The sequence below is a fragment of the Copadichromis virginalis genome, linkage group LG12, assembly GCF_057382275.1.
Source record: "Copadichromis virginalis isolate Kocher_CV1m ecotype Utaka linkage group LG12, C_Virginalis_male_GT1.1, whole genome shotgun sequence".
NCBI classification, from domain to species: Eukaryota; Metazoa; Chordata; class Actinopteri; order Cichliformes; family Cichlidae; genus Copadichromis; species Copadichromis virginalis.
In genome coordinates, this window is record NC_140629.1 from 17310522 (window position 1) to 17330578 (window position 20057).

The window sequence follows — 20057 nt, forward strand, 5'->3', positions numbered from 1 at the left end:
AAGTAAATTTATCAGAGGGCAGAGAAAATGAGTCTCCACCTAATCAGCTGTTCTGTTCTTTGTACAACCAAACAAGATTAATGGCATTTTACTTACTGTGTATAAAACCATATCAAGTGAAGTCACAGAGAAAAGTTGAGTGGACTTTTACATTAGGGACACTGAGATAAGGTCTCCTTATAGAATCATGATAGCAGGGAGAGGGACAGACGGGTGAATGATGGGGAAGGTTAACAGTGGTAAGACTGTTGGGGTCAGAAGATGAGGTTCATACTGGTGACGAAGAGGTCAGAGGTCAGCCAGGCAGAAGTAATTGGATCCTTACCAGAAATATGTGGGACATACAGCCAAAGATTAGATGGAAAAGGAGCGCTGCAGCATTCACCTAGAGGTCGCTGACCTTACAGGTAAGGAGGCCCCTCATCGTCATTAATAGCAGCCCATCCCCCAATGTTCATCGGCAGAAGCTTGGGAACCTCATTTTCCTCACTGCTAGCAGCGTTTTAAAACCCTCTTCATAGTCAGCCATAGAGAGCACGCTGGTAATCTGCACCACAGGAATTGGGTGAAAGACAAAGAACATCAAACGATATCTTTTTTTGCAGCGATTAAACTGTCTTGTCATGTCTACAAAGACTCTAGGACCACTTTTACAGTTCACTTAAGGGAATGAGGTTGTTGAGCTGAATTATGGGTAATGTAGTATCCCAATGGGTGTTTTTTTGTTTGTTTTTTAAAATACAGACAATATATTTCCTTATGTGGCCTAAAATATCTGTCTGCCAGCTCTGGACTGAACATGGTTCTCCAATGGCAGCTCCGTACCAGACCATAGGAAGCTATGTGCCCGTCTACCTGCAAAGAGTACCTGTTGCCAGGCAGTGTCCAAAGTGTGTGATACGTGGTTTGGTACTTCAGCCAGACACGGAGAGGAGCGAAGTTAGAAAAATGAAAAGTGTCCACTGCAGCAACTGTTTGTAGCTGTCTGAGTCTTTAAAAGATTCTTCATTCATCCATCCAATTAAATCCAAATCACAACAGTCCCCTTAAGGTACTTTATATTATAAAGGAACAAACCTCCAATAAAAACCCCAATAATCAGATGACCCCCTATGAGCAAGCACTTGGCGACAGCGGGAAAGAAAAACTCCTTTTTACCAGGAAGAAACCTTCACCAGAAATAGGCTCAATGAGGGGAAGCCATCTGCCCAGACTGGTGGTGGCCGAGGGAGGAAGACAGGACAAAAGACACACTTTAGAAGAGAGCCAGAGCTTAATAAGAACTAATGATTAAATACATAGTGTTGTGTAAACACACGGTGAGTGAAGAAGAAATACTCAGTGCACCAGCCCTATTGCAAGTCTGCAGCGTAACTAAGGGAAGGTTTAGGGTCACTTGATCCAGCCCTATCTATAATGAGCATGTCAAATCAACACTTCACCTCTTTTTCTGATTTATTAAAGCAGAGAAGAAGTTGTGAAATGCCACTTTCAGAATCAGAACTGGGTCTGGTTTTAAGGTGACCAACATCACACGTGTTGACATTATAACAGAAACAGTGTTGTTAAAAAAACAAAAACATAACTATAACACAAACAAAGTTCATCACTTAGCTTTTTGCATGTGCTTTGAATCTTCTCCTTAAACTATTACAAACCGTTATAAATAGTATAAATTCTCTGACTCACACTTGAAACTGACCTTTAAAGTCAGAGTTTCTATTTAAAAAACATTTGGTCATTTTGCTCTAATAACCTTTAGTACATATTTACTATATGGAAACATGACGCAGGTCATGTTTTTTTTTATAAAACATTTGCACTATAAGATATTATTTACACTTTAAGATATTTAAAAAAATCCTTGGCTCCTCCACTAATGTCTCGATCGTAGAATCCAGAGCATGATGAAACTAGACAGACAGAAAACCACTTCCTAAAATACAGCTTTATATCTCTACATGAGGTCATAAAACCCACAAGGTTCTTTTTAGATTACATCTAAACATAACCTAAAAAAAACAAGACCTTTGCATGTTTAGACACAGAAAGTTCTTGGTTTAAGGTTAGGCAAATTTTAAGGTTGTGACTAAATACCTTACAGGGGTATGAACAGAACTAAAATATTGTCTCAGCATGCTGCACTTTAATTTAATGTTTCTTTTTTGCCTCACTGTAAATGCTCACATTATGAACCCACACATGAACGTGGGGTTTAAATAAGTCTTAAGTTAGTAACTTTAACTACCAGATATCTTAGGTAGACAAAGTCAGCAACACATAAAGTCAATGCTTTTAGAAGTAACCTGAGTCCTGACACTATTATAAACTCTGATACTGGTAATAGTTTAAAACTCACATGGTTTATTGGCACAAATAAAGAATGCAAAGAGAACACCAATAGTTCTCTGTGTGTTCTTAAACGCCTCACACAGTGCGGGCTGCTCACTACCTCCAAACCTTCCTATTTTTAACTCAGCCTCCTCCCACACAGGAATGGAGTGTGAAGTGGCTTATAAATCCACACTTCGAGGAGCCACATGGTCAAAGCAAAGTCACATGTGGCTACAAACGCAGATTCTAGGCCTAAAGACAACATAGCTACTAGATGGCCGCTAAGTAGCTAAACAGATGAGTGAGCGAGCTATGAGGAGGTTGCAGTTCAAGGGGACTGAGTGGAATATGAAACACAAGTTTACATAATTGCATAATCACGTTTTCTGCTTGAGCATAAAAATATGCTAATATGGTATATTTGAATCTAATTAGCACATGGCGCAAGGCAATACGAGACAATGCAATTACATTCATAGCCTATAGTCCACCTAATAAATGTTACTACAGTGTGTGTTATTCAAGAGTCCTGAACAATGTGCATTATTTCAGCCTCCAAAACCACAAATGAGCAGCTCTTGGATAAACTCTGGAAATTTTTAAATTCAGCCTAGCCTGAACTTTGTTTATAAAGCCTTGCACTTCTGGTGTGAACTTTGTAACTACTATGAAGCCATAGCTAACAGTAAGATAGTTCACAGTCTGATTGAAGCTTGAGGGGGTGAAGGAATTAGTAGCAGCCTAGGGAACCATTTCTGCATTTCTCTCAACACTGAAGACTTCTTTCACCGCACCATGCTTGCGAACACAGCCGTGCTCATGTTAAGCTTATTAGTCACCCTGGATGCGATCTTGCTAGCTGAGGCTTTCAACACTTTCTACTGGTGGTTTTACACACATACACCTACTCACTGTCATGAAAGCATTTCTGCAAATGCACATGCTCAGACACAGCAACAACCACTAACAGGTATTCTGAAGAAACATGGGGCCAGGTGCTTGGATGCGAGCATGAGATCCAACTAGTGCTAAATGAGGCAAATATTTCTGTCATGTAGTTTGGCTGCCAAGAACACGCAGTCAAACGGGGCAAATTACCTCACTGGACTCATATCCGTAATTAATCTGTCAAGCATGTCGCACGCTGAGAGTCAGATCTATTTTACCAGCAAGTGCTGCCTGAGAAAGTTAAAGGGGAGATCACTGTAATTATTTCTCCTGGATTTGGAAATCTAAATCAAGCACTTTAAGGTAATTGGTGGATGAAAAGTAAAACAATGCAGATCTATTTTGGATTTGCTAATAGTGTAAACGCAACCCAAAAACAGCAGGTTTGCACACATGATGTGAGATTTCAATTCTATAAACAATTGAAGCTCTTATTTAATCTTTATTTTAACAATCAAGTTTATCCTGGTAGGCACATTTTATTTATTTTAATGTTTGGGAGGAGATGAGGGGAAAAAAAATTAATATTACTGTTTTTGTTTTAACAGAACAATTGTTTTGGTCTCCCGTCATCTAACGCCACATGTTCAAGTTCTCAAGACAGGCGATTAATTGCGCATCGTGGTGGTAAAATAAATTGTAAGGTTACAACGGTTACACTTCATGATGAACCATCATGCAGCAGACAAGAGTCTGAAGATGTTGGGAAACATGCTGCCTTGAAGGGAGACTAGTTGTAAGCACTCTGACACCCCATTCCTATTTGGCCATCGGAGCTGTTAAAGGTGTCAGGGCTGTTCACAGGCACTGCATGTTTCACCAGCCAAGATGGCTTCCACATTTTTTCTATCATGATTAATTATGGTTTCTGATGGTAGTACAGTGAGAAAGTGTAAATTATTCCCACATTTTCTTGTGCCCTCCGTTCAGTCACTGTTGTGTAGGAAGATGCTATTGACGCCATTCATGGATGGCGACCAAAAGGCATCTACATGGGGTGGCAAACTCTTGTGCCTATTAAGGGGTGGAAGTGGTGGTGGTGGGGTGCTTGGCGTGTGGGCTGAACCTAGTCCAGACTGCCAGTTGACAGGGCCGGATTTTCCAGTATGGAAGAGTCTTGTTTCAGTGGGCGAAGCTGGGTGTTGGGAGACTGGGAGAGAGGACTGCCCAGGGCTTGGAAGCTTGAAACTGAATATTTCAAACAGACAAGCACCGTCTGTGTTCCAGTGTCACCAGCCCACCCGTCTGACAATCAGGTCCATGTCATCATGGGCTCTGAGTAATTCAGGGAGCACTCATATCACCTTAGAAGATATGGTGATTTCAGACGTCAGAGCAGTCAGCGGCAGAAATAGCACCGAATGATATTCAGCACGAAGTATGGAAGACAGTAAAGTACAGTAAAAATGTTCACCTACAGGCAAAAGCGTTAAAACCACAGAACAGCAAAAGCTTGGTGAAATGCAACCACAATGCTGTGCTTTGCTTTGAATCCTTAAGAAAATGCACAATGTAGTCTTCAAAAACACACACACACACACACACACATATCCTGCGTACCCAGCACAGAAAATCCTTAGTTTTGGAGAACTGGTTGAAATAAAATAATTCGTCTGACAGATCATTTTGTGCGTGCTGATATATTTAGTGCTGTCAGAGAGGACATCACAGAGAATGGCACTTACATCACAATGCAAAAACTGTTATCAGAGGAGGTACAGGTTTATGGTTCAAGGGCTCGTCCATTCATAGAGAACAAGCTCAGCCTCTCTGCCTGACACACTGATAAAGACAGCACAAATAAAACAGCTCCACAGCTCCATCTTTGCCTCTCCCCAAGGGAATAATATATCACCCATCTGAATGTGGCACATATTGAATCATTTCCAGCGTTGATGATTCATTTGAATAAATCAGCCTTTTTTATTTTGCCAACTTGAACTGATAGTGAAATAAGGAAAACTGAAGTAACATTGTTAGATGTGAGGAAGGACAGGTGTTAGAGTGTTCTATAGGACTGGTAATCCTAATCCCCTTTCAAGCAGCAATTAATGACTGCAGCAATAATCTCCGCATATATGTTCCTGCAATTCCTTTTTAACTGTCAACCATAACCTGCCTAGCTCACATAGACGAAATCCAGGGGGATATGTCGCTGCAGGCAGATAGGATCTTATCCTGGATTTGCATAGATAAATGCACAGCAATAACTCGTGCAGGGACAGATATGGTTTTGACCTGCGATGTGTCATCCATCTGACCATGCACTATTGACCGAACCTGCTCTCGGGAGTTTCGAAAGAAACCGCTGGGCCAGAAAAAGAGGTCCGCACGTTATCTGCATTAATTCTTAACAAATATCAAATATTTAAAGTGGAAAGAAAAATTAAATATGGAAGCTTCCCAAACAAAAACTTTCAATGTCTTCCACAAAAAAAGCTACGGATACACAGGATCAGCCTATCGGCAAATATGAAAAATCAGCAGCTTGTGCAATGAAAGGGTTATATCCGTATTCAAGCTAAGAGACATACTCTAACATACACAGACACAAATCCTGTTGAGCTGAGCTGAGCAGAGATACCCTACCAGCCCTCCAAGGCACAATTAGGATTTCACGGGGGGAAGAAATCTACATTCCTGCACACATGAAAAAAGTCCTTTTTCCCTCCTCACAACAATATCAACTTTTTACTCAAGGAAAAACCTGAAGCACCACTCGATAGGATTTGGACAAAGAAATATAAAAAAAAACAAAGCCAGGAAAAAAAAATATCTAAATTTAAGCTGCAGTTGTTAAAAAAAAAATATTATGGTTGCGGAAAATCCAGTCCTAAGCCTCCCAGTTCCAATCAATTTCTTCTATTCTGCGTGCTATGAAAAGAAGCTACCACTCATAGTTTGTTTGAAGTGGAGCTTTGCTACATTCAACAACATTTATCTGGATACCCTCAGCGCATGATTTTAACACCTGTCAGACATTTAGTCCAAGTACAAGAGGTCAAGTAGCTGTTTGAATATGAAAAGAGATAAACCAAAACAATACATTCCATTCCACAAGCCACAATCCTAATAACTGCACAGATTCACGGGAACACAGTCAAGTCATTAGGACAGGAACATACAGCATGTTCTCTGTGAGAGTCTCAATGATCACTGTCTGTTGTGTCTTTCCTGTCCAGTAATATCTGTCAGGAACCTACATAAAAATTATATTGTTTCGTAAGCAGCAAATGCATTTCCTGAAACCTATATCTGCATGTTAAATGTAACAACACAGTTCAGAGTTCTTCTTCTTTTGGGAAAAGAAAACATTTATAATGAGTCATCAGTGTTTTATTACAATCTAGATCAGCGGTCCCCAACCCCCGGGCCTCGGACCGGTACCGGTCCGTGTGTCGTTTGGTACCAGGCCGCGAAAGTTGAGGCTCAGGTGTGAAATGTACAGTTTTCAGGGTTTTTATAAGTTTTCAGCGTTATTTTGTTATCGTTTTGATCGTTAACTCTGTTTTCCTGGGTCTTTTCATGTGCGTTATGAATAAATCTTCTTTTTTTCGGTACCGGTACTAGTTTTATTTTGTTGTATTTATCCGCGACACATTAAAGGCCGGTCCGTGGCACAAAAAAGGTTGGAGACCGCTGATCTAGATCATTAGTTTCATTGTAAATGATCCATTGTTCAGCGACATAACAACACTATTACGCTCTTTTCATGCCGTGTTGTATATGATCTGGAATTGTGCTCTGCAATCAAATCTCTACATAAATGCATACAATTTAAGAGATTAGAGTTATAACAGTTACTATACTCATAACTGATGTGTCATTATCGCAAATAAGTCGGCAACTGGTCTCATAAATAAGTTATTTGTAGGGCTGTTTGATATAACGATATATATCGGATGACGATATAAAAACGTCTATCGTTTCATTTTACGCTATCGTTTGTTTCGTGGTGTTGCAAAATAAACTCTTTACAGCAATATTTTGTCATCGTTTTGATGGTCACTGTAGTGGCTATATTAATTTCTTAAAGTTCTCTCTTTCTCTTAGGACGGACAAGCACCTGTTTTTATGCGTTGTGTTAGCAACAACGACGGTAAAACCATCGCGTGTCCGCTTGTTTATGTTCCACATAAACCTTTCACAATAAAGCTCAAGATCCTGTTGAGACTTTTCAAAATAAACTGAATCACGTGAAAGAGCAGATTATTTACGGATGAGAAGTAAAAGAGAGCCGCCAGGTGCTAAAAAATAAACCTTAGACTCAAACGTTAGAACAGGCTTTTCCCCGCAGCACACCGTGTAATAAATACTCACAAAGAAAACGGCGGCTGTTACAACTTATGTCTAAAAATGTGTAGTTTCATGCATCGGTTAAAACACTCGACTCCAGCTACATGACGCGCAGCTGGAAACACTTCCCGCAAGTCAAGCTGCCCGAGAGTCACAGAATTTACAAAAATGTTACATTTTTGTGATTTATATCGTTATCAGACAATAGAATTCTTATATCGGGATATGAGACATATGGGACATATCGCACAGCCCTAGTTCTTTGAGTCATTTTTCAAGCTAATCTACCCAAACTAGTCAAGATTCTGTTTCTCAGGAGAAAGTATTTGCCGCATTGATTTATGTGATGTCCAAATAACCCAAATAACACAGTTTGTCTGTCTGTTTGTCAGCAGTCAAGCAGTCCAGTTTTCAAGATGCCATGTTTACATTTTGTGAGATGGTAGACACCAATAACAGCTTGAGCTGATTTAATTTAGGTGACAATCGGGTCATGGTTAAGGTCACGCCCTTTGGAGGGAGTTGTGCTCTCTGAGTGCTCTTGTTACAAAATATTTCGTGCCATGTATGTGTGACAAACAACACCTTTTTTTTATGTGTCATCACTCTAAAACGACACACACACACACACACACATAGGCCATGAGTGACCTGTTTTTTTACCCCGTATGCAGATATGTGGTATCAGGTCAGCTACACTGCACCATAAAGGAGAACTTTAATATTCCCTCAGCAGTAACACTTAAAGGTTTTGTGGTCAAAGCTTCGCATTTATTCGTTCATTTTTTCCCTTCCCCTCACCCAGTTGCGGCAGAGGGCTCTCCCTCTGCTGGAGGTTTCTTCCCGTTAAAAGGGAGTTTTTCCTTCCCACTGTCACCAAGTGCTTGCTCATAAGGGCTCATCCTATTATTGGGTTTTCTTTCTGTATTATTGTATGGTTTTTGCCTTATATATAAAGCACCTTGAGGTGACTGTTGTTGTGATTTGGTGCTATATAAATAAAATTCAACTGAATTGCATTCCTAATGCCCCACTTCAAAAATAGTACAAGTACCGTGAGAAAATATAAGCCCCTTCCTGATTTCTTGGTTTTTGCATATTAGTCATACTTAATGTTTCAGATCATCAAACAAATTTTAATATTGGTCAAAGATAACCCGTGTGAATACAAAATGCCATTTTTAAATGATGATTTCATTCATTAAAGGAAAAAACCTATTCAAACCCATCCGGTCCTGTCTGAATTTAACCACATCTTTAAAAAAAATGTTGACCACAATGTCACATTTAACTTTGACACACATTAAGCTAAATACCACGATGACAATGGATGGTCAAAGACTTCAGTTACAATGAATATCTCCAAGTGTAAACTCTTAGCTCTCCTGATGAGATCTGGCAACACTAATGCCCTCAGGCACATCCATAGAGCATTATGCCAAGTAAGGACATTAGCAATACTCAAGTTTGACCAGGACCTTTTAGTTGGCCGGCTTGTTAAGTGGTGTTTTAAGGAAAAAACACATTTTAACTGTCACAACTGATTCTCAGATTTGTGTCGCGTCTGAAGAAAAGGTTAAGCACATCATCTATCTGAAAATGCCCAAATCTGCAGTCAGGCATAAACTTGGCACCCAGATATATCATGCCATCACTACGCTTCGGTTTTCTCATTATCCATACCTCTTATGACATTCACAGAAAGAAACAAAGCATCCTGCCAACACCTACTCTGTGAGAGAGCTCTTTCAGTTCAGCTCAAAAGCTGAGAGCTCCAAACCTCCACACCACAGTGTGGGCAGTGCTGGCAGAGCCATGTGCCTAAGAACACTGACTGAGTGCAACAGTTGGACTAATAACAGAACAAAAAAATAAAAGTAAAATGGACGCACAGCGGGGACAGCCACAGCGCCACAGATGAGAAGCAGGTCGACTTCTGCCCACCTCCCTCTTTATGAGGAGCGGAAGGTGTCCACAATGCTTCTGAGGTCTTAGTGCCATGAGGGGCGGTGAGCTTGCAGCTTCAGCCACTTCAGGGTAAAGCAAATCACTTTAATATGTTAAGAAGATTAAGCTGGATAAATGTCTAGATACATTTTTTGAAAAGCCACGTAAATCTCTAGTGTTTTTATTTGGGGAGGGGCGGCATGTGAGTCAGTTGAGACGATCAACACAAACCCACCAAAACGCAACGCTATTGGGTGGAAAAAATTGGGCTTATTTGAGATTTTGCATTTTAAGCTTCTTGAATCTAAGACCATCCCACCTCTTTCTTATTATTTTTAACACCAACCTTTGGGACAACAAAACTAGGAAAGGGGGGAGAGGAAAAAAAAAACAAAAAAAAACACTGGTCACAGTTTCATGTGCTCTCTCGGCTTAGGCTCAGCCGTCTTATCTTGCTTATGCTGATTTTATAGCTTTAATTGCGCAGGTCAATGTTTTCCTTGAGACTGTTAATCTGCTGATAGCATGTAAAAAAAGAAATGCACAACAAAACCGAAAAAACAAAGGTTAAAGTTCAAGTTCTTTAAAATGTAGGCAGCTGAAGGCCTTTTCAGGATCGGTTTTCAGGTAAATCATTAAAGTCACATTGATTAATTTGAAGCGAGTGCATACTAAATGTGGGACGGATGACTGACTTTCTTTGCTATCTTAAGAATTAGCAGTCTGAGGGTGTCCGCCTGTCAGCTCGCTGTGTTAGAAACACTGAGTGTGAAAATGAAAGGGAGAAATGGAACAAATAATGTAAAGGGATTAACAAATCATTTGCATAACATTTTCTCTGCTTCCAAACTACAGGGTAAGGAAATTGACATGGAAGACAGTTTTATCATTCCCTCAGATCAATCGACGCGCCAATGGACCTGACTGCAACGACAGCGAGCAGCCTTCTAATGTCAAATGCAACCTAACTTACCTCAAAAAGCAGTGAAAAAAAAGGAAAGTGTAACTAAACAAGTTGGGAGAAACGAGAAACACTAGAAGAACATTCTCCAAAAAACTTAAATAGAGTCTGTCTTTGAAAAGATACTTTGCCTGAGCCAAACATGTATTAACCTGTTTTTTTTTCTTCTTACACTCTTTCTCCCCATCTCGAGTTTAAGACAATAAGACCACTGGGGAGATGAAGGGGATGGCATTATGGAGAGTTAAGCATTATGAGCAGCCCCGAAGCTGTTCTTAAAGAAGGTGAATCAGAGGATTGGGACACAACTGTAACTAAACCCCTGTGCCGGACCACAAATGAGAAGCACAAAACATTTTGGGCAAAATGCCACTAAGCCAAGCTTCTGGGTCTTAAGTAAACTTCACTTGATCACTTATAACTTTGCGATTACTTAGTCGTAAAACAAAAGAAGCTGTCCAAGAAAAGGGGGGGGAGTCAATTACCTCAGTTTCACACATAGGCACCTCAGTAAATCTGTCTGGAAAGTTTCAAGTCTCTAGTCACCCTTTTTATATTTAAGACGCAATATTCTACGACTAAGTATCCAAAGGAAAGTTTCTAGTTTATTCTACCTCCGCTCCCCCCCCCGCTGGACAGAACACATTAAGGAAAATGTGCAAGTTTCTCACTGTGTCAAAGCACAACCGAGTCGTCTGCAGATCTTACAGTGATTCTCTGGCAAATGTTAGGTTTCTGTGGCTCATATAAATAGAAATTTAATCTTGTATGTTTGTCTAAGTATCCACAGCAGACACACTTCCCATGCGGATTATGAATCTCTGAACAGATCTTGCAGTCAATGTATATGAACCGACAAGAGAGCGAGAGAGAGAGTTTCTGTGTGAATATTGAATAATAATGAGGCAGCACAGGTTCAGGTGGTATTTTTATTAAAGACCTGCTGCTTCGCTAAGTCGTCGCTATTACCTTTGCGCTGAGGCAAGTTTGAATCTAATTAACGAATTTCACAACTGTCGCCCATTGTCTTCAGTTGTTACGTTTTTAAAAATGAACGACAGCCTTTATTTCTCCTGCCAAGAAAAAAATTGACCTTTAAAAACAAACAAATAAAAAAAAGTCCAATCAATATAAAAGAAAAGTTCCTCTTAAATGTATGTTGGTAGGTTGAGCTGGCTTTAGATTTTAGGGCTTTGGTCAAACCGTGAATCATTTTCTCAAATTCAGCTTGCCTGCTTATAAGCCTGACCATTGTCAGTGGTAAGAGCATACCAGAGCTTCTTTAATCTGTTCTTATCCTCCCATTGATAACACAATACATTTTCATGGTAATTGAAATCATATTTTACTCACAGCCACTATATACAAGTACTGCTGCCTACGCTCTTAGAGCAAACGTAAGGTGAAGGAATGCCACGCTACTGCAACAACAGGGTACAAAGAGTAGTTAAAAAAACGAATATACTATCATTACAGTGGATGGAAAAACAAAGGAAAAGGTGGTAGAAATGAAAAATAAAAATAAGTAAAAATGAGATATACAGGTGTCAGGTACAGTCTACATATAATTTCAAATAAACTGTTCTTTGTTCTTCAGACTTGCCAAATGAGGGCAAACCTTAAACCTCGCGGCTTCCTGTATAACTACCTCTGTTTTCACCTGTAGCGGTCCACATGCCACACACATGCTCCGTGAGGTGCAAATTATTTTTCTTCTGTGCGAGGAGGAGGTTTATTGCCTCGCTTCATCGCAATAAATATGCATCATCAATCCAGTACTCCTAGTAGCACAAGGTTGGAATTCTTCCCCTCTTTAGAAGCTTGTGTGAATCATACATGTTGTGTAGTAATGGGCTGTGTCTGAATGGAGCGGGATACGGGTCAGCTTAACGGGGTGTTATGATGACAAAGGGGAACATTAGTTAAGGAAATAAACTCCCTGAATCCCAGCCAAACAGGCTGATTTTAATCCAGCAGAGCCAAAAACACCCACCCGATGACAATGAATATGCAATTAGATGGTACATGTTTCACTAACTGACCCTCAACTTCATATAAAAAGTGCAGGAAGTGCCATGTTGGTTCAGCTAGATGTGCATCTTCTAGATTCTCTGCTGAATCAAGGCCATCACCTACGGAAAATAAAAACCCTTATCTCGCCGCTATCACATCCCCAACATGAAGACCTATCAGGAATCCTGCATGGGTGGACATGTAGGCTTTCCTAGGAATGACAGGGTCTGTTAGAGAGGAACCCCACCCTCGCTTTCTCCAGCATGCCAACACAGAGGAGAGTGGGCAGCGCTGAGACGGCAGCCTGCCGTGGGCACTGCCAGGCTTAAAGCTGCCCTGTCGTCATCAGAGGCTTGCAGAAAAGAACACTGAGATTCACCAAAAAAAGAGGAGGGGGATCGTTGCATTTAAATCCTCTCTCAACGCCCCCACATGTTTTAGCAAAGCATAAAAATCATTCACGGAAAGAGAGAAAGCGAAAAAGAAAAAAGATAGAGGGAAATAGAGAGGAAACAGCTATTAGCAGCAGTAAGCAAGCTCAAGAGATCATAGTGAGGCAGCTCTAATCGCAGTAATGGTTTAAACCCTCATTCCATCCACCAGATGCAAGAAATGTCTACCCAAAAACAAGGCTTTGAAATCCCCCATGTCTAAGAATGTGCCCTGTGGCTATGGTCCTTACTAAAAAAAAAAAAGAAAAGAAAAACAACTCTAAAACTGTCTCCAATTTTGGAGTAACTATGTGGTAAAGATAGCAGTCCTGTGGCCTGTGTTGTTTACACAAACTACATCAATGAAAAATGACCATCGAAATAAGAGTAAAAAAAAAAATCGTTTAAATAAAACGTACCACACATTAGCGTCAGTAATAACAAGCATGACAAGGCTTACGGATGCACAAAAGAGCATCTAAAATAAATAATTGAATTAATTGGTTCATTAAAAAAAAAAAAACACAAGACAAACATGTCCTTCAGATTAAAACAAAATAGTCAAACTGTGTAACATTAGTGCGAGCAGGCTTTGTATGTCACTTATTCCTTAGTGCCTTTAGATCTTACATTAGTTAGTTGAATTAATAGCAGCCAGTGATATAGGTGTAGACATGTGCACGTATAAATCTTTGGTACTTCACTGGAAGTAAAAACAGAAGACCAGAAGTTTATCCGAGGGCTGAATTAAGACCCATGGGAAAGGCTTCTTACCTGCTTTTTAAAAACACGTGTAAGGACATGTATAAATGTAAAAACCTTTTTTTTTTTAACTTTCCATAATTAAAAACAAAACGACTACAATAAATCCAATCTGCCTTGTTACAAATGGTCAATAAAGCCTGAAATAAACCAGGACAGAATTCACTTAAAGGCTCTCTTGTTGTGCCAAAATGCACGCCTGGGTGACCTGCAACACAGCAAAATATGCACAGTTTTAAATCCTTTTCATATAATAAATGCTTTCATTTTCACTCTTGCTTTACTCTTTCCTGTAAGCACAGCTCTATTTCAAAGGTTTTCTGTCCTCAGGCAAGTTTGCTGGTTCTCCAAAGAGCATTTATCTACATGATGAACTCACTATTGCTTTCTGCGAATCAAAACTTCCTAAAAGCATTTTGGCATTTGCAGCAGATATTAATATCGACTGAAACAACAACAGTTTAGATTTGAAATAGGACGACTTGAATTTTCTTTTTCTGAAATTTGGTTAGGAAACTTTTTAAAGCATAAACTTGAATTCTTCATAATGACCACCTGGTAAAGTGCATACACATTGATATTTAGCAACGGTAGCAAAATGTTACTTTAAAACGTGTTATACAGTGCATACAGAGAGCTGACTCACAGTACATAAATATAATTGACTGATTCCAACTCATCATGTTTATCTTGATACTAAAAGTAACAGGTTCCAATTATTTCTTCAAATGCTCTTTATACAGGCAACTTTCAAGGGTGAAGATAATAAAGATATCAATATAATCACGTATGTGGAATATGTGCTAAATTTGAGGAATGAATTAGGTTATAAGTGTAAAGTAATGACCTTCTTTCCTAATTGATCCCAATCATAAGGTGACTGCACTGTGTATTTTGTATATTACAACTGGAGTACAGTCGAGAAAAGCCAAACTATAATGACCAATTGCTTATTACTACTCATTGTAGCAATAAGCAATCTAAATATGTGTTCCAAAGAATTTACAGTCACAGAGGAGTGTTTTAGACCACCAACAGGTTCAGAGGTTAAAATATTTATGAAACTACGTTCATGTCAAACATGGGGCCTTCAGCAATCTGTACTCCGAGCTCTTTCTAAAATGTCTCCATTTGTCCTACACCGATTAGCATTTTACCTTTACTCAAGAGACTGTGCGTAATTCAGCCGTGTTTTCAGTTCAGTCACATGAACCAATGCGTATCCCACTCACTTCACACGGTAGATGCTTCTGAAGATGCAGAGAGTAAGCAGGATTTCTAAAAACACTCCATTAGCACACACGCCAGGTTTTCATAACACATAAGTTCAAAGTGGCGAACAGTAGCGCTGAAGTTTGGACACAGAAATCCGCAGTTTTTGTGATCCTTTGCTTTTGTTTTTGGTCATGAGCACATATTTAGATTGAGGTTTATGGGACTACTGCCCATTGTGTTCTATTACAATTACTCAGCAGGCATGCATCCCGTCCCAGTAATGAAGTGGGTGTTACAGTGGGTGGATTTCAGCGGCCACTATTCTGTATTCTTGCTACCGGGTACAAGGGCTGTGTGGCAGAGAATAGCAGCAGCGCTGGCAGCATGGCACGGTGACAGAAAGCGTGGTGGACCAGCAGACCAACCGCAGAACCACGGGCGACAATCTCAGCCTTCAATAGCGTGTGTTTACATAAGTGTCAGGAGAAATGGAGAATTGAGAATTTCAAAGCTGAGCAAATAAAGTTTGTATTGATTTAATCTAACATGTAATCTGTTTTGCTGTCTGACACTGATTCAAGCAATAAAAGAGAATCATGTAAGACAGCATTACAGATAATACGACCATAGATCAAATGGAGTTTGGGCAAGAGAAGGGCAATAGATCATGTTCAAGCTAGACTGCTTAGCTCTGAAATTCATAAACTAGCTCCTAAATCGAGGTGGCTTTCAATTTAAGTTTTCAATTTACAGATGTAGGATTTTTCAGCGCTCTTTCTGTGGAATGGGTCGCATGTCTCTTTCAATCTGCTGCTCACAACTACACAGAAAATGATCCACTGATAAGTAATCGCATAGAGAATTTCACTACACAGATCATCTGAATGTAAGGATTTGGAGAGAACAATAAAGCATCCTCAGCTAGGTGCACTGTCACCTCATTTTCCATTCTTGCTTCAGTCTATTATATATAAATTGTATTTAGGCATGGATTGTTAATGTCATTTTCTTCTTACAAGCAGTAAACATCATCTGATTCATATTCAAATTAAACTTATCCAAAATATTAAGGCTAACAAGAAATTTAAAGCTGTAGCTTCAATTAAATACTTGTGATTTAGGCTGGATCCTTCTCAGCTGTACTGATAAAAATCTTTCTCATCTTGTGTTTAGTGTGTTTTAAACTTGAGTTAAAACTGTTTTCATCTTAAACTTTATTAACTCGTGAAAGATATCATGTCAGAGATTCATTACTGAGAAGCATTCACATCTTTGTTTGCTGTCTGTTGCAGCTCATTTTAATAACTGCCACTAACACCTAACTGAGGGTGGTGATTTATTGTGTGTTGCTTATGAGTTATGTATTTTTTTTCTTTTTTACATTTAGTCATTCAAAGACCAGAAATGAGGACACCAAGCAATATTACCAACTTTACAATTTGATAGTACAAACTATAAGTGCAGATACAACATAACCTTTGTTTGAGACAATTGTTCCTTGAGAGACTTACAAGTGTGGGGTAATTGCACCCCCCTCTGGTGACAGAGGCTGCTGCAATGAAACAATGACAAGTGCAGCTGTGGTAACAGAAGAGGACAGGGATACTCAAAAGTTAAAGTGTTCTGTGATACATATATAAAAAACACTTTATTTTAACTTATGATTTAGAAAGCTGTTATTTAAATTATGCCTCTCAGAAATGTAACGCTAGAGCTGTCCCACTTAGGTACACATGAAACCTTTTTTTATTCATTCCTGCCCCCTAGTGTTGGAAACAAGCATGTGCATATTTCCCCACTTAACGCTGTCTTCACAGAGACAAAATATAATGTTTAACTTTGCCCCCAAACTTTAACTGCTAGAATAATTCTGACCATTTTCCCTGCAGAATACTTTAACTAATAAGACAAAATGCTCATATTTAACAACCCTCAGCAGTGGAATAATTATTCTGTGGACACAAATACAGGATTAGAAGGGGGTATTTCATTGCTCTGACATTCCTTAAATGAGGTCTTACCTTCTGCGCAGTAGAGAAGTACACCTGTGGGGCTTTCCAAACTTCGCTGACTTGCTCTCTGAGGCTCTTTGGGATTATGAGGCATTCATAAATGTCCAGCTCTGGGTAGATCACCTCTAGTTCACCACTTTATTGAAGAGACATATTAAAATTAAACTAATTCTATATAGTTTGTATTATGTTGTATTAAGGATGAAGTGAACAGATGCACATCGTAAGATAAACACAGGTAGTTTAACAAAGTGTATATAGCCTGCATACAGCTGTGGTGACATGTTTACCTCCACTCATTGTGGGCATAGATGTCATGGTAATTTGGGGGGTTTAATGATTTTTTTTAAACGGTTCTTTTTCCAGGTAAGAATGATTGCACAGCTTTCATCTTTAATGACTTTAAAAAACAAGAATCGGTGCACAAGTTTGAATTTATTTTGGATTTTCTCAAATCCACAAAGGGTCAAAAGTATATACATGCTACCCCACTAATATTCGTTTCAATGTCACTTTGCAAGATGCACCTGTAGCAGACACTTTGGAATAACTCTGCCTGGATATTTTAACACTTTTCTTAGCAGAATAGGTAGAATTCATTTAAACTGATTGGTGTTCGGGCATAGGCTGGGCTTTTAAGCATAGTTAACCAATTTTCAATCAGGTTGAGGTGATGTCTTTGGGTTAAGGTTAGCCTGCTTTAGCCACTCCATATTCAGTTTGATGTATATTTGGGATGATTGTCCTATTGGAAAACCCAATTGTGTCCAGATTTCAACTGTCTCGCTGTTGGAAGATTTTAGAGGTAATCCACCTTCTTCATTATTTCATCTACTTTGTGCAATGTACCACTGGTAGCCAAACAGCCCCAGAGCATGATGCTACCACCACCATGTCTGACAGCTGGTACATGGGTCTTAGGCTTGAAAGCCTCACTTTCAGTCCACCAAACACGCCTCCTGTCATTCTGGCGAAACAGCTCAATCCTTGTTTGACCATAAACCTTTTCTCTAGCAGTCATTTGGCTTGTTTATGTGACTTTGAAAAAGGGGCCTTTTACTTGTTTGGCACCCCCTCATGTAAAACTTGCTTCAATCAGTTTCCAGTTTATGGCAGGCTTGAGCCTTGGCGGTTCCTGGGTTGTTCAATTACTTCTCATGTGAGAGTGACAGGTTGGGTCTTCTTCCAGTTAAAATTCAATTCAAAGTTAGATTTTATTTATATGGCGCCATATCACAGCAATAGTCGCCTCAAGGCGCCTGTTTCAGACCACGGCAAAGTGGTGACACATCTGAATAACTTGTACTTAAGTACAGTTCTTTGAATTTGGAATATGCAGTTGTTTAGAAATTGCTCCAAAGTAGCCCTTCCCAGCTTGTGCAAATCTACAATTCCCCTTCTCAGAGCTCCTCAGACTTTCCCATTTTTCTGAGTACTGGTCGATCCAATGCTGTCAAACAAATCCTTTTCACAGTGACAGACAAACTACCACTTGTAGTCAACCATGATCACTACCAAGAACTTAATAGGCCTTGGACTTGTCAAGTTAAAAGACACTGCAGCATCTTCAGCACCACTTATGAAAAGACTGTGCATGCATACTTTTGACCCTGTGTGGATTGGAGAAAATCCAAAATAAACTCACACTAGTGCACCTAATTCTTGTCATATTATAACTCTAAGCTGTGCAACTGTTCCACCCTGGAAAAAGAACAGTTCAAAGAAATTTTAAATATATGAACACAACTGTATCATTGCAAACACACTATGATCACAGCTCTCATTGGTGACTTACTGACAGAAAGAAGCATCCTGAGAGCTGAGGGTGTGTTGTTTTGCTTCCGTGTGGAACAGCCCCAAAAGGATGAGCCCAAAAATAGGAGCCAGTATGGCCTGCAGAACAACAGCGATTAGCCAGCCATCTATCATTTAGGAAATATTCTGAGTCAAACAGTGTTATTCTGCAGCAACAGGCTCTCAGAAACATTGAATTACAGAGTGGCAGTCCAGGTCCAGGTCAACAAACGATTGTGCATACCGGCAGATGTAGAAGAGTCTCTATTTGCTCTGCTTGTTCATCAATGCAGTGTGGCTCCACAAAAGCAAAAGAAAATCAATGATGAGCGTCATGTTTGCCAGACATTGATGGAGATAAATGTCTTTGGAAAGCCACAGCTGTAAGTGATTTTGTAGTTTTTAATGTTATGTAGACACATATTGATACATTGATGCTTAAGTGTGAACAGAAACTCCAATCATAAAGAAGTATCTTCATAAAAGACACACAAAAGCACAAATCAATCACCTGCAGTTAGCCTGGACAGTTGAACTTTTTCCCCTTCACTTACTTAAAAGTCAGCTGATTAGCAAAGCTAGTATGCCTCCGCCCTCCCCGGTCCTTTGTGCTTGATCAGGTTTGGTTACAATTAGGTCGCCTACTGCCACACTCAGCCAATCAGAGCTTAATCTAAACTCACCTACACCTGTTCGACTAGATGACACATCAGCAGCATATCACTACGCATGTTTGCACACCAAGAGAAAAATAACGTAGTTTGCATAAAAAGCACAGGCGGAATTGGGTCCTCACGGCTGTAGGCAACGTCATTGTCCAATCACAAATTTTTAATTTATGTCACGTGTGTCCTTAAACCGAGCCGGTCGCGCGCTACACCGCAAGAATTGCTAATGCATTAGATGCTATATTTAACTTTTAATGGCTCCCATCTCCGTTTCACGTCATTGCTTTCCGTTATATTTTGTTTTCTACTGGTAAACTCAAGGCTGTACTAAAAGCGAGTCCCCATGTCTTTTAATGTGTTACTAACACTAGCAAGTTTAGCCTTTACTTATTTTAGCTTGTTTATATTTATGCAGTGTATTACTGAGCGTCGGAGTGTCTGCGCAAGTCCACAGCTAACCTGAAATAAAACTACACACAGGCAATAGGAATCTAAACTAGCATTAAGAATAGTAGCATGCATGTGTCATAAACATTACCATGTCTCAAAAGTTGTCGGCTGGGGCTTGTTTGGCTGCAGGTTCCTCCTTCTGCTTCAGCTGCTGCTGCCGCCTCTGCGCAGGGCTCGGTCCTTCTGACGTGTGATGAGGCTGCACAAATTTCACGTAACACGACCA

General features: G+C 39.7%; 1 protein-coding gene across 2 annotated transcripts in view; it reads right to left on the minus strand.

Annotated features, from left to right (window-relative positions):
• pebp4 (phosphatidylethanolamine binding protein 4) overlaps window positions 1-20024 on the minus strand; it is a 53401-nt gene extending 33377 nt beyond the window's left edge. Inside the window, exons 1-4 of one of the 2 annotated variants that reach the window (XM_085475075.1) lie at window positions 19920-20024; window positions 18958-19011; window positions 18715-18812; window positions 16929-17055 (exon numbers count right to left, since the gene is read on the minus strand). In XM_085475075.1, the coding sequence (XP_085331201.1) occupies window positions 16929-17055; window positions 18715-18812; window positions 18958-19011; window positions 19920-19922 (282 nt within the window). In that variant the 5' untranslated portion in view covers window positions 19923-20024. The remainder of the gene's footprint in view (window positions 1-16928; window positions 17056-18714; window positions 18813-18957; window positions 19012-19919) is intronic. The other variant, XM_085475076.1, reaches the window with a different exon arrangement.
• Window positions 20025-20057: the final 33 nt, after the last annotated feature.